We start from the raw sequence: 24,461 nt of genomic DNA on the forward strand, positions 1-24,461 counted from the left end.
GCAGTCAGACCACACACACAATACTCCTGTCTGTGGCAAAGCAGTATTCATTATCCTGCCGAGTAGTAAATATTAAACCGACTGTAAAAGTTAGATGTCTCCCCTCCTGCCAGCGAGGGCATTATTCCAGGAGAGCGAAGGGGGAGGATCTCTCTGCAGACCTTTTGTTTAGTGCTTGCAGATTCTGACAATGCCTCACCCGAGGCATTTCTTACCTGAGGGAATCAGGAGAGACAAGGCAGTAGCGGATGCTGATTTAATCACTTTATTGACAGGTCTTGAGGTACGTTTCTCCCCTGATTCCCCAGAGAGCAACCTGTGTCGTGCCCGCCGCACTGCCAAATCGCTGATGGCTTTTGGAGTGGTAAGGTCTGGGCCTTCATTGCTATTACTGCGAGCGCGTGGATCAGAGAAATCTGCAGTGCTCCCAGCTACAGTTTAAATTAAAACAGATTAGAACCACAGGGAATTCCTAACAGTCTATTCCCCTACAGGCAAAATACATTAAATCAAAGTCATGTTTACATGAAGTCCAAGAGTAAATTTTCCTAAGAAGAAACCCCAGGGCTTGAATTTTTATTTACAGAAATGGTGTTATTCTGAATACAGAAAATTAGCGTCTTCTGTTCTGTTGGAAAAGCTCACTAATGAAATCACGTTGCTCAGTAGCAGTTACATGAATCCTAAAGCTGCGGTGCAGTTCTGCAGGCAAGCCATTTCAATGGGATCGTTCACAGACGAAAACAGGTTTACGGAAAGTGCTCCATTTTTACAACCAGCAAGAACTGTCAATCTTAAAGTTAAAACTGCCTGTAATAGAGAAGCCAGGTTCTACTGGAGTTGCACACAAAAAATCCACTTTAAGAGAATACTAAGGTACTAAAGTCAGGGAAAGTAAAAGTGTAGACTGCAAAGACAACCTTAATTTGCCCCCTTCTGTGCACCGTTGCAATTTAGTCTTGAATTACTTAACCTGCTATACTTATATATAAAATGCAAAGTAGTCTTGAAAATAAGACTGGGCATGCAACAACAGCAGATGCTGGGGGCTGGGGGTGCTGTACTCAAGCTCGGTGCCTCAGTTTCCCATCTAATACCTTAAAGGGGCACTATGAAAATACATTAATTAGGATTTACAAGGTGCTCAGAAATGAAAGTGGTGAGCATCACAGCAAGTCCACAAGGGAAATTAATCATTCTGTCTTCAAAAGCAAATTTTAAGCAGTGTGCAATAAATAAAGCCTAAGGGCCACATTTTGAACAATGAGGACAGAACAAAACATTGATCATCGTTATTTAAGCAGGCACAACTGCTCTGCATACTAAGTAAAGCAGGAAGTACCATGAAAATAAAAATTCAAAGCACCATTCCCATAGACCTCAGTACCAGATGCCAGTTCAACATTTAACAGCCACAGAGTTTCAAATAAGGCTCCCAGACAATGAGGAACCCAGAATCAGAGACTGTGTGTGAAAAGGCTGCGATATGCATTAAAGGAGCACTCTGAGACAGTGACAGGAATTAAATTCTTTTCTTGCAATCCCCTGCCTCTGGCTTAACTTTGCAGGCTGGGGACACTGAATCAATGGTATCCCTGAATCCCATGCGCTGGATTAAAAGACTGCTCTAATGCATTAGGCTCAGGAGAGCAGGCTGCCCAGGGAAGCTTCATTTTTGCTTATTTCAACTTGTAGATACTCAAATTTGCAATGAAAGTGTTCTTGCAATTTTTAATAGCATGTTTCTAGGCTTTTAGTATGAAATTGAGAAACTAAGGTTCCACTATGGCACCCATGTCACCCAAGTATGTGGTAGCTTACTTCCTTCACTCCTACACCTTTTCCCATGGGTTAATGGAGTATGTGATGGCAGCACCGGGCCTCTTCTGGGAGGATAAGCATAGAGGGGAATGGGATAATTTTGGAGGAAATTTCACAGACTGCATTGCAGAAGAGGAATAATGAGATGTGGGGATCTTTGGCTTTACTCTAGTCTGGAGGCAAATTTCCTCTAAGGCATTTCCACCTTCTGCTATCAATCCACCATCACATCTGCCCAGTGCCCTTCACCTTGTCCTTGTCCAGTCTTGCTGCCACTCTGACTCCTTGCTCAGTACCTCTTTCCTCTCCTTTCCATCCTTAATGCATCCACAATTGCTTTGCCTGCTTGCTCCCAGTTTCCCCCAGCAACTTCTTATTTTCTTACCCAGCTAGTCCTTGTTCTTCAACGCTACAATCTAGTTCTTCCCCTAAATAATGCCTTCCTTCTCAAATATTATCTTGCCAACCTTCAATTCAACTTCCACGCTCTCTTCCATTGAGCCAAATTTCATTTTTTTCCTCCTTACTACTTCCGACCAGTTCCCAGCTCTGGCTTCCTCTGTACTCAGAAACAGGCAGCTTCACCCTCTGCCTTCCCAGTGCCCTGAAAGGGGCAGGAGTTGGGTGCTCCAGCACCCAGAGCTCAGCCCTGCACCGCAGCAGCCCAGGGCACCATCGCAGGGAAGGTCCTGCTCAGCCCAGTGCTGGAGAATGACCCCAGGATGGACAAAGCTTCTGAGAAGTCAAACACTGACTTCTAAGACTCATTCTACTAAACCTAGGCTGCACTTTTTTAAGCCTGCAACTTGGCTAAATTTCAGGATATTTGGCTGAGACTGCAAGTAGCATGTCCCTGACACAAACCCCACTCCCCCAGCAAATTTCAAGTCTCTACTCCAAACTTTTTGGATAAATAAAATCATAGGAAGCAGGGATCTGTTAGTATGGCTGACACGCATAGTCTCCAGCCGCAACTCAGCAGTGATCTGCTCTGACTAATGCTTAAAATAATGCTGCCTCGGGTAGGCACCCAGTAGTTGTAAGCAGGCATAGATCATATGGGTCTCAAGCATAAGAAGACCTTAATCTATTTGAAATGACAGGACTGAAATATAAGATATAATTTTGAAGAGATTAAACCACCGATGTCATTTTAAAGGCAAGCACATCCACAAAACTATACTAAAATAACCACTTAGCATAAGACATTGCATCACTCAACATCCAAACCACAGTTTTACAGAGTTAACATCTGCAAGCTAACATAGCTTTCTTGGGGACCCCAGCACCATCACACCGAGCATGTACCTGTCAGCGTTGAGGCGCTGCTGACAGCCGTGGAGGGGGTGGTGGGTCCGGCATCACCTTCCAGCTGCAGCTCTTGCTCCACAGGCTGTTCTGGAATGGGCACCGGCAGCCCCTCCCGCGACTGCACAGTGGATAAGAGCATCCCCTCGGACTGCGGCCTTTTGAGAACAGTTCCCTCGTCCTCGGCGGAGATGGCAAAACGGGGCATATCGAGAAGCCCTGAGCAGCGTCGGCGGACCGTCAAGGGTGGGCTGGAGTCGCTCTCCGTGTGTGAGGATTCAGACATAGACAAGCGCTTACGCAATCTAAGAGAAAAAACAAGACAGAGCCTCTGAATTAAGTTAGGGGGATAATGAACTTTAAAGGGTGAAAATAGTGCACAGACACAACTCACACATCTGAAGCCAATACAAGGTGAAGTTAGAAGACAGAGCTACATCATTAGGACTTAAAACAGCAATGGCTTGGGGCATCACCTGAGTCTAGATTTCCAATAAATTCCACTTTTAAGCTTCTAAGAAAGGAAGGAATAAAACCAAATTCTGGGCATTCATATATTTTACTGACTTTTTTACTAGAACACAAGATTTTTTTTTTAGATATTCTGAACTTTAGAAACTTTGGACTAATGGTTTCATTAATTTGTGACAAATGGTAAAAGTCTGGCAACACCAGACTTTGGATTCGCTAATGTTTAAGAAAAAGCTGCTGTTGGTACATCTCCAACATAACTAGCCTTTCCACAAATGAAAGCTTTACTTAAGGTTATAATCCTTTTAAGTTCATTTAAAGCATTTGCTACAAATTTAGGAGACGTTAGTACTTAATTAGATACATTTAAGGACTATATCACTTCTACACATTCATTTTCAGCTATTTATTCTACTCTTCAGGCTTCACTTGTGAAAATACATCATATGAAGCATTCCTGACCTAACACTGGTCATCGAAAGTTTTGGCACGGGTCGGTCCTTCTCAGATGCTATGAGAAACCAAAAGACTTTTAGTTCTACAGAACTTACATTTCAGGAGACCCAATCACCCAGCTGCGGTCTCGACTCTTCAAGCCACCAAGGCTGTCCAGCCGGTCATCTTTTTCTTCACTCAGACTCCGTTTAGTTGGTGGTGGAGTCTTCCTCTCTTCATGGATGGAAAGACGTTCCATGCTGCTGTACACCTGCACATAGCAAAAGATCCTTCTGTACAGAGAAAGCAAACCTCTGTGGCCTTTTTTGATCAAGGGGCATAATCTCTTCTCAAAATGAAAGGTATTCCCTGAAAGCATGAACTTGGCAATGTTCTTCGACTAAATAACACAGTGCCGATGTGACGTGCTCAAAGTGTGCCAGGGAGGAAAGGAAAAAACCAAGCTTCAGAAACATGAAATATGCTTTTTACAACAGCACCCAACACCTCTCCTCTGAAAACAGCCCAGCACACCACAGAAATATTAAGACTTTTTGAAATTACTTGATTTTTGTTCTTAACGATTCTCACATCTAAGAAGAGATATTGCTAAAGCAGGCTCCGCAAGTCTTGAAGGCTGGCATCAGGATCTTGAAATCTTACTACACAAATTCAATTCAGTGATAGGCATCACGCTCATGACCCCATTTCATTATCATCAGTCTATCAGCATTGCCCCAGGCTTATTTCAGAACAAAAAAGTCCTGCCCTACTCAAGGAATCTACTATAATGCTGACAGCTTAATGAAAGTGCCTTTCTTGGTTTTACAGCCGTCTTTAAATAATTAAATGATTAAGCAAAAAAAATCCATCCTTTTAAAACTACACTTGACTGTGGTCCTAATTTACATAAGAAGAGATTAATGAAAATAATGTTATTAAAAATTCAGAGCATCAACAAGATAACTATTAATAAATCATATGGCTGAATTGTCAGACAAGAATTTCAAAATATAATGAGCCTTTTATGCCTCCCACATTACAAATGCTGTATAATTTTCCAGGTCTTAAAATAAATTCATTAAAAGTGAACTTTTTCTCTTTGTGGCAAAAACACTGAACCCTAAAGAAAAGCTTCAGTCTAACAGATGAATAATACTGGTGAGAAAAGGAAGAAAAAAGAAACCCTTACGTACTCATGAGAACTTTTTCAAAACCCCGACTAATCCTCAGGTCCAATTTTAAACATACTCTTGGTGATGCAAATCAGGAACAACTCCATAAAATTAATGGTAACTGTTACTTAAGCCACTGTAGCCTGGCTGAGGACAAACAAGAACGAACTGGTGCTTCAAAACTGACTTCAGTAGTGGAAATCTGGAGGAACTGTCACGAAAAACTGAAACATCTTTCAGAGCCCGTAAGTAAAATTCCTACTCCCAACTCATCAAGAAGAGGGAAATACTGTTCATAGAACGGGCTGACCTCAAAACAGCATTTCTTCTCCCTTCTGCTCCTCCCCAAACGTACTTTGTTTTCTCCATGCTAACAGCAGAGTTGTACTATGTAATGTCCATAATCCCAGCTTTTTATTTCAAATCATCTGAGTAAGAATGAGAGACCTGCACAGACCTGAGTAAGGCATACTGAATCCAGAAAGCATGGCTAGAGGGGACTTCTTCAGGGTTTCCTGTCCATTTCCCCACCTCAAAGCAGAACCAGCTTTCTTTGTAATCACCTGACAGATGTTTCTCCAACCTGTTCTTAAAAGCTGCCAGTGATGGAAATTCTACAAATTCCCCAGGCAACCCATGCCAGTGCTTGCAGAAAATATTCATGCTCGACCAGTATGGTAACTGCCTTTTTGCTTCAATAATTTGGCACATCTAGCTCATGATGCACTACACGCCCAGATCCTTCTCTTTGAAAGTGTCACCTTTTGTTCCTTAGGCTGTATTTGAGACAATGAACAGCAGGGGTGTAAACTTCACCTGTGCTCTTACTGCATGGGATCCCTTTGATTTTAGACCATTATTCCAAAATGTGTGAATCAATTTTCATCCTAATGCCATCTTGTCACCTACTGGAACACTCTTAAAAAAAAAAATAAGCTTTGGACACTCCCTGCCAGCATCCAAGTCATCAGTAAAAACATCAAACTGTATCAGATGCAGGAGAGACCTCTGCAGTACCCTGCATATTAGTGAACCATTGCAAAACACAAAATCTTATTCTCCAATTATTCTTGCACTCACCTTCTAACAGGCCACAAACTATCAGAGAATAAACAACGTACACAGTTTTTTCTTTTGTCAGTGAATACTAAACACCATGTGACTCCCACATAACATCTGCATGATTAAAATCTACCCCAAACGAAGCAATGAAACTGTGTTCTTCTCTGGATTTTTTCTTTCAACAAGCTAGCATGCTCCTACCTTGCTGAACCTCGGTGAGCATGAGGAAAACTGGCGAATTTCCACGTGATCATCATCATTAGTGTCCTCCTCTTCTTCTGAATCCACGTGTTGGTACCGTTCTGAACGGGCTGTGAACAAGACGTGGCACATTTTGTCAGTGTGGGGAGTGTTGATAACTCTCACACCTCCAGCATTCCTACGTGTCTACTTACAAAGAACTTTGAGTGTTCATACACCATGCAGGGTATTTTCCTTAATACTGAAACGTACCCAGCCAGTTTTGCTCATCCTGTACAATTAGCAGTGAAGAATACCTCCTTCCTACTGAATTTATCTTATATCATCAGCTATATTATATTCTAAAAGCAGCTGAAACTCAGCAGGTGTCTAATCCTGCAGACCCTTCATGGTAGGGATATTTCTTCCCTATGGCAAACAATCATATGGAAGGAAACAAAGAAACAATTCACTGTCCCAATTTCCAATAAACAGCTTTATGATTTTAAAAAGTCTGTCCTGCATACATACATAGAAGCCTTCTTTAAAAAATAAAAATATTTACCCCAAAAAAATATTTCCTCTTCTCCCTCCTACAACCAGAAAAAGGATTAGATTTCGTGAAAGAAAGTGGGCAAGCAGCCAATACGCAAAGCTATTTTTTAATGCAAAAATCTAAACTGCCTCCAAAGAGATTTTGTGCTTTGAGATTTGCAGCACTGGATTTCTAAGCCAGCCACATTGGATTTTGCAGGGCAGGCGTTAATAACTTTGGCTACAGAAAGCTGATAGCTGTACTGAGCCAAATTTGCTGCACTGTATCAGCCAGAAAGCTACTTTTGTAAATTCTAAAATTTTCTGCATTACCGTTTATAACAGCAACGCCAACTCTTATCGGTGTCTATGTGAGATATTTCCTGACGTGAGAAGTCCAGCCTTTATAAAGGACTCACGTCAAAGTCACCCTGATAACCTGCTGAGCATGCCTGGGCACTTGGGGAGTTTGCCATCATTCCTACTTGACAGACCCAGTGATTTGCACCACTGAACATAACATGGTGCTTTTGCCCACCAGGATCCGCTCACTGTGCTGAGCTGAGCCTCTCCCAATCACTGATCCAATTCAGTGACCAGAGCTCAAGTCCAATGTCCGATAAGTCCAATGAGCGGGGGGAACACACCACCACCTCGGTTTCTACATGTATGTTGTACCAATGTAACCTCAGTACATGCAAAACATACCTCTGCCCCCTCTGCATAGCTTGACTCAAATTGCTCTCTGTAGCGAGTACGTGGAGATTCTAAATCTCTCTCTTTCTCCATCCTATCTCTCCATCCAACCCCTAACCTAAAAGCCTCTTCCCCAAACTGGGAGAGCATTATCTAAATAGGATCTCTGCTTTTGCAGCATGACAGCCGAGGGGCTGGAGGCAGGCTGCTCTCTCCCTCCCTTCACCCTGAGTAAAGCGTGGAGCAGAGCAAAAACGTGCATCATACGGAGTTAGTGAGCCCCATGGCCCTGGGAGAAGGATGGAAGAGATTCCATTGAAGTAGGGCAGAAATTTCCATAGCTCAGGAAACTGAAATAGCCCAGTATCATCCTGCACTGCAGCTGGAGTAGGGGAAAGACCCCCCTGACCAGCAACAAGCCCAAGTCCTTTCCACCTGCTCAGCTCCCCAAGTGAAATGAGAAAAGCAAAGGCTCTGGGCACAGAGACCTCTCCATCCGTCACATGATGCTCCTCCCTTCTCTCCCAAGAGCATCGATTCTGTCTGGTGCTTATCTGGAAATACCAGGAATCTTACACAGGACTGATACCACGGCAGTTCCCAGACATTTATACACGCCAGACAGGCACTTCACTTCATATCTCATTAGAGTTAACAATACTAAAAAAAAGGTGATACACTTGCAGTGAAAACAATTTAAGTTACTTTAAAATCTCTAAAGAATTTTCCCACAAGGTTTTGGTTTTGTTTGGTTTTTTTTTTAAAAACATTCATTGGCTGAAAACAGTCACCAGGGAAAGATAATATTGCTCAAAAACTCGAGTTGGATATACCAAATGCTTTGGAAGTACTGTAATAAACCCAGCATAAAAACCGCAGCACCTCTCGCTGCAGAGCCATGGCTGGCAGGACCACAGGCACCAGTGAAAGGCCGATTGACTTCGGCAGCAACATTTTTTCATTTAAAATTCATTTGCTTTCAAAGAAACCTTACTTGGCATTCAACAGAAACTTTTTAAAACAATTTCCATCAAGTGTTTTATTCAATTTCTAACAATGACTTAACTCCAACAATTTCAAAAATGAAATATGCACAAAAAAAATTATGCCATTTAGGCTTAGTCTTTAGTCTTACTGTCAAAATAGCTTGTGTCATCCTCAGATTCCAACTGTGGGATGAACTCAGCTTTCTGCCGAAGTAATCCATTCCAGTCCAAATCTTTAAAGAACCGATGCTGTTTCACTTCAAAGGCACTACCTGAAATAAGCACCTTTTATTGCAAAGTATTTCTTTCAGCATTTGCATAACAAGAAAAACAAACCCTAAAAATATCAAGAGCCTAAGAGAACGTACTCAAGTACATTTAAGTCACACATTTTCCAGGAATTTTGAGAAACAACTTATCCTTTTACCAAAGTGGTGATGCAGGATAAAATCTGAACAAGATTTCCTCCTTCCCACCTCCTCTTCCTGTTTAATGACAACACATGACTAAACTGGCTGGAAGACAGCATCTGCTGTTACATTCCACAGCAAGTTGCAAGATTAAGAACTAATTAACATCTTAATTTAAAATTTCCAAACTCTAAATACCATCTTGATCATAGCTAAATAAAGAGAGCAAACTCAGAAAGGTACTTAGCATGTCTGTGGCTCCACTCTCATGAATAAACTCATCCATGTACTTAAAAAAAGGCAGGGGCTTACATATCTTCCTGAATTAGTATCTCTTGTTATTAACCTCAGACGCTTGGGTACCCAGAAGGAAAAACTAAGGATTATCTGTCTGCTAGTATATGCATTTTTTTCCAAACTAAATTAACATTCATAAAAGATGCTACTGTCTTTTTAAAAAAGAGAATAGCAGAGGAAAAGAGATAAAAGGTTTGTTGAGTGCCAGTGGCACTAGAGATGCCAAGTGGAACAGCAGTCTCAGCATTACAGCTATATAAGAAATCAAAAAAATCAGTCCATCAACTCATTTTATAAGGCAAGAAACTCTACATCTTTTCCGTGACAGCAACATCTTTCAAGTACATGGTTTTGAAGTAAAGAAGAACATGTGAAAACCATCTGATATCATTATTAATTCATGATCTGTTCATCACCCTTGTGTGCACATGTGTTAAGTCTGCTGAATACATGTGCCTTTTGGAATTGTTATATACATAAGTTTTTATTTTATCCTTAAAGTGTAATTTCCAATTGAAAATCCAAAATTAAATCAAATAAATCAAATCAATGAAACAGAAAACCTGTGTCGTGAAGCCGCAGTGTTGCACAAATGATTTTAAAACAAGAGCGTAGCTTGAGATTATTTATGATTATTTACTATCAGGAAATGAGAAGTGTTGACTTGTAAAACTTTAAATCTGACATTATAATACAGAAAGATTGACATACACATCTGACTTTGCCAAAGAGACCTTGTTGTATGTTTGGAGAATTCTACAAGTACAGGCCTCTAGGAATGGGAAAGTTTTCATTTATTTTATTACACCCAGGAGTTCACATCTATGTAGGGAATATTAAGTCAAAGAGAACTTCAAAGAAATCTGATTATACACTGTTCAAATGGAGACACAACCCTCAATCCTTTAATGGAACAGCACAAATCTGAGAAGTTATGTTGCCAAGCTGACAGTGCTGCTTTCTTGTTTCCCAAACAAGACAGTCATATCTGTCTGACTCATATACAATCTATACTAAATTCTCAGAGCTTCATCACACAGGATTCATTGAACCCAGTATAAAATGTTTCCCAGCTCTAGGTGAGCATTTTTAAACATGGGAGGATCTGCATCAAGGTAGCTTCTCTTCCTGCTTCTGGCTAGTACTTTCCTATGCACAAGGTTCCTACCTGTTCCCATTCTTTCCAGAGGATTTTGGCGGAGAAGCTTAGAAATGAGGTCCTGGGCATCTGGTGGTAGTGCATCATCACCTTCTGGCCAGGCAATTTCATCTGAGGACAAAAAGAGACTTGACATTTTCTACCAGCTTCACGACCAATTTGAATAACCATTCACATTCCTATACTGTTACACGCAGTGTTCAGTACTGCCCCAGAATCGTAAATACCTTGAATTCAGCAGCTTGCATACTTAATATAATTCAAGCATTGACATTTTCCAAAATGCATAAAATTCAGCGACAGCTAAAGCTGCTGTCAATCCAAGCAGCGCTTGTGGCAAAAAAAAGCATTAAGAACTCTATTAATAAAGTATGAAATGGGACTTCCATGACAATCCATAAACAATGACACTGACAATACTGCAGCTGTATCTCGTGCCTGCACGTTCCACGCTTGTTATACTTGGAACAGAGAGAACAATTCACAGGTAACAATTTCATGCATCATATTTAGCTCTTTGCTGAAATTTGCTTTTTACAAAGGACATTTGCCAAGTGTGTTAAAAATTTACTGTTTCAGAAAGCATTCCCGATATATTTTCACTGGCATATTCACTGAGAGAACACAAAGCAATCATTTGTCAAACTCCAAGCAGGAGATAGGTTGAAAAAGCCACAAGACATGAAGGTACCGAGTACAACAGCTTCAATGTGTCTTGCTTAGAATTTCCTTTTTATTTCATTTATACAATTACTAATTGACTGACATTTGCACCTACAGAGGCAACAACCAGAATCAGACTGAATTAGACCAGTTGGCAGCAGCTCCTTTCATATTCTCGATCATTTAAGTTAAAAGACAGAACAGAAAAATCCCCAAGTATTTTTCCCCAATCCCACAAGGATTTGCATGACTCCCACACCATGCACAACGACAGAACTATCTAGCAAGACATTAAGCAACTCAACAACTTTCAATAACTAGAATCAGATGAATGCTACTTTGACACAGAAAGATAAATATTTTAAAATTAAAACCCATTATTTTATACCTAGCCTTTCCTGACTAAACTGTGGATCCTCAATAGTTTCAAGGTTTTACTTCACAGCACACTCTGAAACCCCTTCAGAACCAGAACAGAAACATACCACTGATCACTTGTCCAAACAGCTCTTCAGGTGTGTCCCCAAAGAAAGGAACGCAGCCAACTAGAAACTCGTACAAGATAACTCCCATGGCCCACCAGTCCACGGGCTTCCCATAGCCCTGGCGCAGGATCACTTCTGGTGCAATGTATTCTGGAGTCCCACAGACCTCAAAAGAAACACACATGAAACCAATAAACCTACAAATTCCCAAATTCACATCAAAGCTTATTTTTGTCTTTTTTTTTCTTTTCCCCCTCAGAGCTTTACAAGGAAGTTAATAATGTTTTGTCACTAACCACTTTATGCTGTGAACTACTTCCACGGAGCAAGAGTCTATCTATAGAGGAACACATTACCTGCACAGAAATGATATCACATACTATGAAATGCTCCAAGTGTGGACATGCCAGCTCAGTAGTTCTTTGGTGCATGTATAGTAAAGTATACGGGAAAAATGCATATTCTGTGTGTATTGGTCTGTCTGCTTGATGGATGTCTACTGGCACAGCTATCAGGAACTGAGTTCTGACAAACCTCTCACATCTCTGTGCTAGCAGAATTTAGTTTTGCAGATGCAGAATTAGCAGCACAGCACGATTACACACTTCAGCATTTAAACTCGGGAGGTACAACTGCCACAGACAATGGCTAAGGAAATCTTGGAAGATCTAAGTTGCCTCGGGCTTAGAAACAGCAACAATAACAAAACAGTTGTAAAAAATGTAACACTGCAAAGTGCAAGACAATGATTCAGTGACCAAAGAGAGTTCCTGCTAGAAAAAACATCGTTACTCAGAAGCAAAGGAAGACAATACCACAGGATGATTATGAATTAACATTTGGCACAGCTGCAATCCTAGGTCTTTTCAGAAGAGAGAAGTATTTTTTAATCCCATTATACAAGGCACCGGTGAGCCTGACAGAACAGTATAGTTCCTGTCAACTATGCCCAGGAAATACCAACTCAAGCTGAAAGAGGTGCATGGAAGAGCTATTCATTCATCAAAGAAAAATCTATCTTGTTACCTAGAAGAACTTAGCTGGTTAAGCCTAGCAAAATGAAGGCTAAGGAGAAAAATGACCCTTAGTAAATATTGTGGGGATAAAAATCAATGTTTAAGCCATCAGACAAAATTACAAGAAGAAACATAGGGGAACTTGCCATGAACTTTCTAAGCACCAGAAGGGGGAGACCGTGGAACAACCTTCCAGCAAAATCCATGTTACATCCTTAAACCAATTTCTGTTCACACCTGCACTGCTGTCTGGGCCGTGCTTTCAATATCCTAAACTAAGGGCTGACGTGCATCACTCCAAAACAAGAAGTTGAAATAACAAACAATACCAATTTATGCACAAGCACGACAACAGACTTGTATTTTTTCCTCCCATTCTACAACGCACAGCACAGCATTGAGGCAGAGAGGGAGTGCTAACAAACTCCGATTCTATCCTGAGACAGAATCCTCCATCTGATCTCACAAGAGACAAAATTTTTCAGCTTACCTGCTTGTCCAGGAATTCCCTGGTATCCTTCTCAATGTGTCCCTCGTAAAGATTAGTTGTAAGACTCATTAACCCAATTTTAGACAGTCCAAAGTCTGTTAGTTTAATGTGACCCATGGAAGTTATCAGGAGACTAGAAGAAAGAGAAGCAACAAAATAATCCAACATTCAATTAATTGTTTCCCAAAAGCAATTTAAAAAAAGAAGAACAGAAGAAATACAGCCAAGCAAGTTCAGTGTTACATCCCATTCAAACACCTGGAAGGAACCTCCTATGCAACTGAGTATCACAGAGCAGCCAAGGCAACTAGAAATCAGACTACCTTCTGCCATAATTTCATCAATGTAGCAACAGCTTTGAGATCATATCTGAAGACGTTCTTCCCACCCTTTCTCAGTATCTCTCTGGTTCTACATTAGTTGCAAGAGACTCCATAATATCTCCTACATGTCAAATGCCAGTGAAGATCTCTACTGTCCCTAGCCCCCATGTCCTCTTGCCTATGGAGAAAGCCTCTGAAGAACTGGCTCTCTCCCTCCAGCTTTTGAAAAGCTAAAGACTTACTTATCAGGTTTTAGGTCACGGTGAACAATCCCATAATTGTGTAGGTACTCCAATGCCAGAACAGTCTCAGCAAAATACATCCTTGCCATATCAACGGGTAGGGCACCAATGTTCTTGAGAAGCGTAGCACAATCACCTCCTAGAAAAAAAGTCACAAATACAGCACAGTAAAATGGCAAATATCAGTAAGAAAGAACAGCTACAGGTCTACAATACTAGATTAGAGTGAGTTTCCTAAAGGCTGTCTCTCTCAACCCTGTTAGCCTGAATTCTAAAGCGCTCTCTACACACCGTCTTGAACTTCAAATAAATATTAAAATCTTAGGAAAATTGAGATCCATGTATGTTGGGCATGCTTGCTCAAGAACTGTACAGATGCCATTTCCAAACCATAAGCTAGCCTTGAAGAAAGGGCCGTTCACGAGTGTTTGGCCTCTCTATAAATTTCTTTGCTTTCCACCACTGAGACACATACTACTTCTGATATACAAGCTTCTTAAAAAAATAAGTAAACACCTCTAGAACTACTAACTGGCTCTCCCTACACATGGGGAGGCAGCTATGCCTTTCGACACATTGGTAGTCACGAAAATAAGACTGTGGGCCCCTGATTCAAGCTTCTTAAGGAACATTGGCCACACATTTAATTCGACCTTCATCTCTACTTGCAAATAGGAATTAATATTAAAATTTGCTATGTCAATACATCCACTAATTTATCTGAAAGAGCACTGATACAATAACTATAAGTTCATTTCTCACAAACATTCAGCCAAGCAAGCCAGGCATAAGAAATTAATCCTATCCACCAGTGGAAATATATTGCTTACAGTAAGATACAGTGATAAAATAAAATCAAATAATATTCCAAAGAATAAGCAAAACAAACAAAAAAACTCGCAGCATAAAATAGCACTGTATTTTTAAAAAGGCTGCTAAAGAACAAAGACTGTGTTGCTTGGTGATGTTTCTTAACTGTCTTTTTCTAACTGTAATGCCAAGCAAACGTGCTATGGATCTAGCCATGCCATCCCATAGAAGAGTGGGAGGATCTCTTTCCAACAAGGACTGGAAAGTTCATGCTGACTTCCGCCCCCAGCAGTTTTCTACATGTGGCTTTATGTTTCCTCAGCTCCACTGCAGTCATGTGGTATTAGTCACAGGGATTCACAAATGGAGTATCTCCTTACACTAAACTGTACTAGCAGTAGAATGACTCATTTCTCCGGCTCAGCCCAAGCAGTCCACACACTCCTCCCTAAAAGGGTATCACAACCTCCCCTGCGACTGCAGGGCTGACTGAGCTCACTTTCCATGAAGAAAGGACTAGCACACAAATGAGATGGTCTTCCCGTTTATTGTGTTGAGAGCAGCGCACTGACCAGTCTTACACCCAAAAGTACACATCTTATAAATCACTCGGAAACATCATCCTTTACGAGGAGGCACACTGCATACACACTACGTGTCCATCCTATCTAAGGTCCCTTTGCAGGTGTAGATAATGACAAACATACCTTCCACGTACTCCATAACCATGCACAGGTGGCGCTTGGTCTCGAAGGAGCAGAACATGCTGACCACAAAGGGGTTCTCGGCAAATGTCAAGATATCTCTCTCCACAAAAGCCTGCTGGATCTGGTTTCTCAAAATTAGGTTCTGTTTGTTGATCTTCTTCATGGCAAAACGTTGACGGGTGGTCTTGTGTCGCACCAAATACACCGCTCTAGAAAACCACATACCAAGAGGAAAAGTTCCATTTTCAGTTCAAACTGTTTTTTTGTGGGGTTTTTTGGTTTTTTTTTTTTTTTAAAAAACAGTGATGGTAACTGTTTTGGATGGATCCTGACAGACTTATCTGTGACTCCATAAAATCCCATCTCAGTGCCAAGCTCCCCTAGAAAAGAAGGAACCCCATGACGCTTCCTTCCAAAAGCTGCTCTGCCTTCTTGAATTAAGCAGCATTTTCACTGATGTGACTAACAAGGAGATATTTCAGACACAAATGTCACAAACTTCCTTAAGCATCGTTGCAGAGAGCCATGTATTTTTCAACACTACAGTCACCATTTCACTTAAAGAATTGTCCAAAACTTACGGAATCAGCACGATTTCTTCCCAAGCTCCATAAAATTAATTTGACACAACACTGTCACCGGGGATTTACTTCAGTAAAGTATCTCTTACATTTCTATCATTTGCAGATCATTAGATTCTTGCACATTAATAATACAGTTTGCAAATAAAATTTTCATCCAGTTTGCTTGCCTTATTGAATCAGTACTTGTTTCCTTTTCTCTGGAGTATATTACATTTAACATGGTATTGTGTCTCACCAGCAGCTGACTATAAAATACACCCAGGATAAAGACAGGTATGAGTAACAGCAAAACTACCACCTCTCTCTCCCCTTTTTACATTTAAATCATGGGGCCTGTGCAGAAATATGACTGAAAAGATATAAAATCTTCTTGTCTAATAATATGGCTCTTCGACATGCTCCATTGTGTCTTCACTGACTAAAAAACATGCTTACACTTTTTCCACACATAATTTTTAAAAAAATTAACTGCTGTTAACTAGGCACCCACTTCAACAAAACACTCGAGCACATGCTCAAATTTTGCTGCTATGACCTACTGAATATCACTGCTTTTCAGTTACAGCCTAATGACTATCACTGGTAAGGATTTACAAACTGCAAAAGGATTTACGTCTTTAAAATTCTGCATAGGTTTGTATGAGCAGTTAAAATTTTAACTGACCAACTTCATTCTGGATTCTTCAATGGATAATAAAACCTAATAGCATTTTTACTGTATTACTTCTCACAGTAGATTTGCCCCAATGTAATTTTAGCATTTCTTTTAGTATTTCAAGTGCTCACAAACAGCCATATGTTACATATATAATCTGAACACATGGAAGAATGGAAAAGCATAAACTATTTCTCCCTCAATATTCTTGCTGTTTCAATGAATCATCAGTAACATTTGCAACTACAGAATTTTACCCTCACTCATTTAGCCTTTAAACAAACACAAATCACAGGAGTTAACTAGACAGCATGAAAGGAAATACAGGCTGCTTTGCTAAGCAATAAGGAAATGGGTGCAAAATAATTTTCTCAGACTCATGGAACTACATTTTTTTACTATTACTTAGGAAAACTCACAATAAACTAAGTGACAATATTTTCCCTAGAGACTATATTTAAGGAAAATGTTTTTGTCATCTCAAGCTAAGACACCGAAGTCTCTATATTTTACCTACCTGCCATAAAGAAACGGTGCAGAAATAGTTATTGGAAAAACAGGCTTGAGATCACAGCTAGGAAGGGCTTCAGAAAACTTGTGCCACAGAGGGATTAGGAATACCATATTCTGCAAGCTTTAATGTAGGACAACTAATTTTCCTGAGCTGGAAGCTGTGTCAGTTCAGCGCAATGTAAGGACTTCACAGCCAGGAACTATGTCCAGGTACAGGGACTATTGTCTAAGAAACCCCACGAACGTGCAAGAAATGGCATCTCCCAGAAGAATGCAGAAGATAGCACAAGTATGGAACCCCTGTAAGACCCAAGCAAAATTCATTTATTCTTTGGACCCAACAAAAAGCAGTCATTCACCAAACTTTGCTATAGCCCTTCCCTGGACAGGACAATAATAGTATTTTCTTCTAAAGCGAAGTCTAAAAGCCTTACCCATAAGCACCATTACTGATCAGTTTAATAGTTTCAAATTCTTCTTCAGATGGAGTTTTCTTTGACTGGACAGAGGCCCCACGGCTCTGGGGAAAGACGACAAGAAAATGGAAATCAGGAGCAGGAATTACTTCATCCTTTATGTCACCTTTTTGTCCTTTTCTTCTTTAAGCAGCATTCACCTAAACTCAATCCATTTCTAAACCTCTGGAGTTCTCAGCTTTAGGATAACTGTCTGTATCCCTAGGTCACTTGCAGATTCCCTCCACAAATATTAGCACAAAAAGTCAGTGGACTATAAGATTCAGGCCTTTCCCCAATATTACATTTTTGAAAAACGAATAAAATAAACAACAAAGGATCTTTGAAACCTAGCGAGTTCTATAATTAAATTTTTCTAACAGTCCATTACTAAAGTCAACTCTCTTCAATACCCATCTCATTTTACAAATGCAGATATGAAGAATTTCTCCAGATTTTTGTTTGCAACTCTAAAAAAAACAAATTAACAAAACTTGATGATAATGCCTGTTTGCAACTTTTAAGCATTTCACCACCACAGTATAGCGATTTCCACATTTTTATGAGTGTATATTCTAGTTTTAACATGCGCTTTTAAATGTCAGCACTTTTTTTTTTAATTAAAATTACTCTGCATTATAATTAATTCTTTACTGTAGACTACTTCTTTCCAGAGAAAAAAAAAGTGCTAGACAGAATGAGTGTATTACTGCTTTACCTCGACTGAATCATCTGTCTCAGGAGTGTCTGGGCTGTCATAGCTATTCAGCTGGGCCATTTCTGAAAAGAAAGAGGAAAGATTGCTCCTAATGATCTCAATCAAACACTATTCTCTTTGTTTATACAAGACAAACAGGATTTTAAGATGTGCCTGTAGATGACGAAGGACACTTTTCCCCTCTGTAAAAAGTCACCCCAATTATACAGTGATAACCTTTAACATCATTTAAACTGTAAGCAGTATTTTATATAAAGATGAATATAATTAATTGTTCTAATTTCAGCCTGACTTACTCTAGATGGTTTCTATAATAAGTAAAAGCAATAAATGCAAGTTTGGGGAAACCACTAGCTAGTTAATATTAAAACCTATTCCAGGCATATAGCCTGGTGGCACATCTGTACTCTGGAGAAGAAAAAGCATTACATTTCAAACAACCTCTCTCTGTGAAATGTGTGTGATTCTGCAAAATGCTGAGCAGCAGCAAACTGAGAAAAAGTCAGTTAGTTTAGGCTACTCAGCTGTCTTAGGAGATGCTATAAACTTTGCAAAACCAAATCCTACATTAACTACTAGTCTCTGCACAGACAGCATTGACATTTCTGGGTGCCCTCCTTACAGAAAGGAAATAAGGCACCTTGACATCTCCGCACATTTCTAAAGAAAATTTTACTTTAGTAAGGGGAATTAGTGATGGAAAGGTTCTCTCCCATGACAGGGATCAAAGGAAATTTCCCTTTAATGTCAGATTTCAACAAATGCTATTAAATTGCATTTAGCAATCGTTGGTAGAAATTTTCCCAAAGAGCTCTTCACTTGAAGTCAACCTGTCACTGTCATTCCCATAAACACCGTAGAAGTTAAACTAGTCCTATCCAGACTACCAATTTATGCTGAAATTATGCTCTCCTGAGAAAACAAAAAGTATAGTTCAATCGCTGAAATATTCCACAGTAACCTCCAGTCTCTGTCACACTTTCTATTGTTGCTGAGCAAGCTGTGCACGCTCACAAGACTTGTCATAGGAGAAGAGATTCAGCTAGCAAAGTGCCAGGCAGACATATTAACTCACAAATTCCAAAGTTAGGATCTTCTGGGCCTCTGTATGTTTACAGCATATTCAATTTACCATATGCAATTCTGGGTCCTAGCAGAAAAGCTGTTACTTTCTTCTAGAGCATTATTCTCTCTGGTTTCGCTACTATGCAAGATGTAAAAATACAGTCTCATAGCCACCTAAAAATTCATACTGGTCCTGGTTTCTCATGGCAAATCACAACAAATACACTTTTCCCAGAGAGGACAACAAAGTGGGATGACAGGATACTTTCCAACCAGGCCACCAGCAGGCAGGTAGATCAGAAAAATAACAGGTAAATTTACTTTTACTGTCCAACAGCACAGAGAAAACAGTTAATTCATAAAGCCATTTTCTAACATTGTTTCAGCTATAATACAGGGAGACATTATTAACACCATAAGTAAAGAACTGTCATTGCTGATGTGCAGTCCTTACCCCAGCAATGCTCCTTTGAGACATGGGGCTGCAAAGGACAGTCTAGAATTTGACAGCAAACAGGAAAATAAGGAAAAATGGCCTAGAAATTAAACCAATAAAATAAAAGCCTCCTTCAGCTATGTTGTTACCAGGAGATCTGGTTATCCTTTCAGCAGTTTGGAGAGTACAAAACAAGAGTTCTCACCCTCCAGGGGATCCCTGGTGAGTCCCAGCTGGCTGATAATATAACGAGGAATGTCGCATTTAATTCCTTGCCCTTCCTTGGCATGGCCTTCTGCAGCTTCTAACAAATGGTAGAACTCTTCAGGATCAAACTCCTACAGCAAGGTAGTGAGAGAGAGGTAAATGATTCAGCTACACAATTACGAAAGGTTGCTCTCCCATATAGGAGAAACATCCAAAGTTTATTCTGGGCTCAGCAGTGATGCAAAACATTTGCAGTTACAACAAACATGTCAATGCATTCCACTCTGCTCTGCAAAAATGACAGACATTTACAGCCCACTGGATGTCCACTGGCTTAGATCTGCGAATCAAAACAGGACAAGGACTACAGGGACTTTCTATGAACCAAAACCAGACTATCAGATAATACGGTCATGATAATGCAAGCATCAATGTGGACACACCTCCCAGTTTTGTCACACTGAGGTGTGCCAGGGAAAGGTCTGTGATGAGGACTGAGGTGCCGCCTTCTGCCACCTCCATCTGACAGGTGAGTTAAGCCAATATAAACCTCTCCTGCTTTCAAATGTCACTTCTGATCAAACCATACATCCACCCAATTCTGTAACTGTCCCAACCTTAGCAATTGCTAATTTATCAGCAGAGAAGATTTCACTTTCTATATAAGAAATACTGCTGCAGTATTTCTTGTACTACACAGTACAGGATCATCTTATCAACTCAGTCTTGGTGCATGTGATCTCTAAGGCAAGAAAAGTTATAAGAAGGTGTGATCTCTTTTACTAGATAAATAGATACAGTTGGAAATAAAAGACAAGCTTTTGGCAGCAGGAGCACTCTGCTTAGAAGCACGTTCACCAGTTAACTTTAACTCTCCCCTACGAACCTCATCGTAGACCAACAATGAGCAGGTTTGCCAAAACTCTTCAAAAATTTTCTAGTGAAACAGGAGGATAAAAGGGGAAGATTTACAGCATACAGCTGTGAGGGCGTCAGAAAAGAACTGACCTGAGTGTGCTCAGCAGCATAAGGGAAAAGAGAGCACAGAACTGCAAACAAGAAAAACAAGTATGATGATGTAAAGATATTTGAATGGTTAGAGAAACAGAGAAAAGATGCACTTTTTCTTGATTGCTTTAAGCAATGCTGCTTAGATACATGCTGTCACCAAAGACAGCAACAACGCAAGAAAGTAAATTCCTTCCTAACTCCTCCGGAAAAGGATTCATCAACCACCTCAGAATTGGCAAAGAGCAGAAGCTAGGCCAGAGAGGACCACAGGAGAGAGATTGTCAACAGTACTGCACTAGTGAAAGGGAAGGTGGAGTCAAGGAAGGACTCTTCAAGATACAACTGTAGGTCATTTATTGGTGAGTGAAGGACAGAAGGAAAAAAGTCTGGTGACAAAAAATTCAAACATACAAAAAAATTAAGAAATTAAACAAAGTCCAATTCTGTCTTCTTTTTAGTAGATTTATTTAATCATCTGAATAGTTTTACTTAAATGGAGAAGAATGATCCCTACTAAGCAGAGGCAAATGCTATGGAAAAATAATCTGAAGAAAGAATAAATTCCATACTTTTTCCCAAAAAGTATGGTTTCAGTGATGCACAAAACACATTATTATCTTCTAGAAGCCTCAGAGACTCAGTCTGTAAATAAACATTTCACAGTCCAATAGGTAATACAAAGACTGAAGCCAAATAACTGAAGTTTAAAATACTTAAATGCCTTCACCCCCATTAAAACAGTCACAATCATCACAACCACTGCCTATATGGTCACTTATTTCATTTACAAGGAAGAAATAAGTATGAGCTGTGTTACTAAAATTAACATTAATATTAAATCTTAGAATATTTGTCTATAAATTCACAAACAATGAAGCTAGAGGTTAAATTACAAAAAAATAAGTTAAAAAAAAGAAATTTCGTTCTCAAGCTATGTAAATGGTAGACTATTCATTGCTATATTTCTTGTTCTTTTAAGGGATAAAAGGGACATTAATACTTAAGTCTTCATGTCAGTAGAATAATATATATATATATGGAAAAAATTGCTAGAAAAGCAATCAGGTTAAATAAACAGAAAGACTAATATACAGATACAAATATTATTTTTATGCTTTGAAGTCTAGCCACTTCATTGTCAAGGTTGTCACTACATGCTTTGAAGTTCATTACTCAAATCTCAGTGACTTTACGGCTTCCACCTGCTCCCACTCATTTTGCAGAACATCAGCTGCAGAAGACAGTGGAGGAACCTGGAGACCTACTGATTTGCAGCTAAAAGCTGGCTTGAGTTTAGATCTGCTTGCAGGTATAGGGATGGGTTCACAAAACTTACTGAGGTTTCACGCCCTCCTAGATGATGTGTTACTAGTAGAGTGTACGCAAGCATAAATGACCATGGTGAACACAGCAAATACAAACACAATAAGCTTAAATTTAGTTGCTTTCTTCATTGCCTTCACTTCCAAAGGATATTTTGAATAAGTACTAGAAGATAACCGGAGTCACAAAACTCCTCTAAATCACAAAAATAGTTTTGAAAGCCAAAGAATGCCCAGTCTGAATGGAGTTGTGTCCAGGATTTTCAATGTAATCTAGTGGAGACTTCTTGAATAAGTAAGTGTAGGCATCTATCTTTCTAGTTGTGTGGCCTACACACAAATGTTAACTGTACATCTATACCCAGCCACAGATAACTAATTTAGCCAACTTCTTTAATGTCTCAATCAGATGTAGCTTCTTTGTCATTTTTATGTCCAGAAAGAACAATTACATTGTGAGCTTTGACCTCTCATGTAACACAAGCCAAGGAACTTAATCCTGCTATTTCATAAGTTTCCACTGTAAGTTTGTGACACTTTCTCCAGCCCTCAGACAGTTTTTTGTGACTCTTCCCTACATTCTCACCAATTTTTCAACATCCTTTTGAAGTAGTGTCACAGAACTGACCCCTATAACCAGTAACCACCACAACACTGTGCACACCAGAGGCCTGAACACCTCTTTCCATATATATACAAGAATTATATTAACCCTCTTGCTGTGGGATCACAGTGAGAATGCACGTTCAGGCTGCATAAACATTTTCGGAGTTGCACGACTTCAGGACACAGTGGCCTATTTCATTGGGATGGCCTATACATTTTTCACCATTTCCTAGAGTTAAATAAAAGAATACGTTCTTATTAGCCAGAGTAAGTTGTTAAAAAAGCAATGAGACTTGCTTTTCCATATATTCCAATAACACTGACAAGGTTTTCAACCACGGGCTTCCAAATCTGCTCTGATCTCTCACTGGCCTATCCCTCTGTGTTCACAGCTGGAAAACCTGGCATCAGGTTTCTCTGCAATTGCTGGGTCTATGGTAAGGGTTTGAGTCCAAGAGCCCAAGCACCATTTATATCATAGAAGGGAACTTCTTCCTTAGTGACAGTTCTTTCTTAGCATGGCTCTCGGGGCACCATAGACGCATCACACATTTACACACTCTTCCCTGTACTTATTAACAACATGAGGAAAATCAGGTGGCATCAAGTAGCATGAAATTATGTCAACAGCTACATCTGGCCCCTCAGCCATAAACTTTATACTAAAATATAATTTAGCTGCTGTTGCAGCTGACACTCCAATGGAAAGATACTTCTATATTAATGCAAAAGACACTTTAGTACTTCTTTTTTTAAAATACTGATTTATTTTTCATCAATGTTTTTATGAGAATTTAAAGCTTTCTCTTGAAGGCTTTGTGTCCTTATCTCCTCAAACACACACCACACTTTTTAGATCATACATGCACCGTCCTGAGGACCAAACTTACCAGGCACTCAAGCAGCCGAGCTGGTCGTGCAATGATAATCATCAGCTTCTTCACAAGTTGGGTAACGAAGGCAACCTCTGAGCTCTCGGATCGCTCGTGGGCCTGTGGAGAGCAAAACATCACATAATGGTCCTAGCAGTGAACTCTTCATTTTTATATGTCAAATGCTGAATGCAGAGCAATCACCAGCTCAGTAACTGTAATTCGGCAGCAAAGGCATGACTGAGTCAGGGCAGGCAATGATCTTAGCTCATTCAAGGATGCCAAGTTACATATAGCTTTTCCATTACCACTGACTCCTTTTATCATGCAAGAGATATTTCAAAGGCTCTACTTGCATTATAATCACCTATCAATTATATTGGAAACGATGTGGTTTTATTTCTTAAAACAAAAATAGGAATACTGATTTTTTTCAATTTTACCTTCCACACAATACTGACATCTAGATAATTATTAACACATGTTTCTAGGCTTTACTTTCAGCTAAAATTTAAACTACTTCTATTCATCATCAAGGAAAACGTAAACTTTAGTTTCTCTTTATTTATTTTTATAAAAAAAAAAAACAACTACAGCAATGTATTGTATGCTATGTAAGACCAAGCACACAAGCAAAGCAAAGAGCATATAGAAACCTAATTCAGAAAATTTACTCTTGTCCACCCCCTTTACTTTACCAGATTTCAGTATAAATTCAAGGTTTAGTTTCGGGGGGGGGTGGGGGTG

At 39.8% G+C, this 24,461-nt stretch overlaps 1 protein-coding gene across 1 annotated transcript in view; it reads right to left on the minus strand.

Annotated features, from left to right (window-relative positions):
• The window catches only part of LOC104075283 (microtubule-associated serine/threonine-protein kinase 2-like), a gene marked incomplete at its 5' end in the record, with an annotated part of 31,598 nt that extends 7,764 nt beyond the window's left edge, over positions 1–23,834 (minus strand). Inside the window, 15 exons of the mRNA XM_009575728.1 lie at positions 216–431; positions 3,130–3,434; positions 4,152–4,306; positions 6,474–6,583; positions 8,818–8,940; positions 10,544–10,645; positions 11,683–11,848; positions 13,189–13,321; positions 13,754–13,892; positions 15,271–15,479; positions 17,457–17,542; positions 18,196–18,257; positions 19,715–19,756; positions 19,902–20,034; positions 23,733–23,834. Of these exons, the coding sequence (XP_009574023.1) occupies positions 216–431; positions 3,130–3,434; positions 4,152–4,306; positions 6,474–6,583; positions 8,818–8,940; positions 10,544–10,645; positions 11,683–11,848; positions 13,189–13,321; positions 13,754–13,892; positions 15,271–15,479; positions 17,457–17,542; positions 18,196–18,257; positions 19,715–19,756; positions 19,902–20,034; positions 23,733–23,834 (2,083 nt within the window). The remainder of the gene's footprint in view (positions 1–215; positions 432–3,129; positions 3,435–4,151; positions 4,307–6,473; positions 6,584–8,817; positions 8,941–10,543; positions 10,646–11,682; positions 11,849–13,188; positions 13,322–13,753; positions 13,893–15,270; positions 15,480–17,456; positions 17,543–18,195; positions 18,258–19,714; positions 19,757–19,901; positions 20,035–23,732) is intronic.
• Positions 23,835–24,461: the final 627 nt, after the last annotated feature.

Source organism: Fulmarus glacialis, unplaced genomic scaffold, assembly GCF_000690835.1.
Source record: "Fulmarus glacialis isolate BGI_N327 unplaced genomic scaffold, ASM69083v1 scaffold20044, whole genome shotgun sequence".
Classification (NCBI taxonomy): Eukaryota; Metazoa; Chordata; class Aves; order Procellariiformes; family Procellariidae; genus Fulmarus; species Fulmarus glacialis.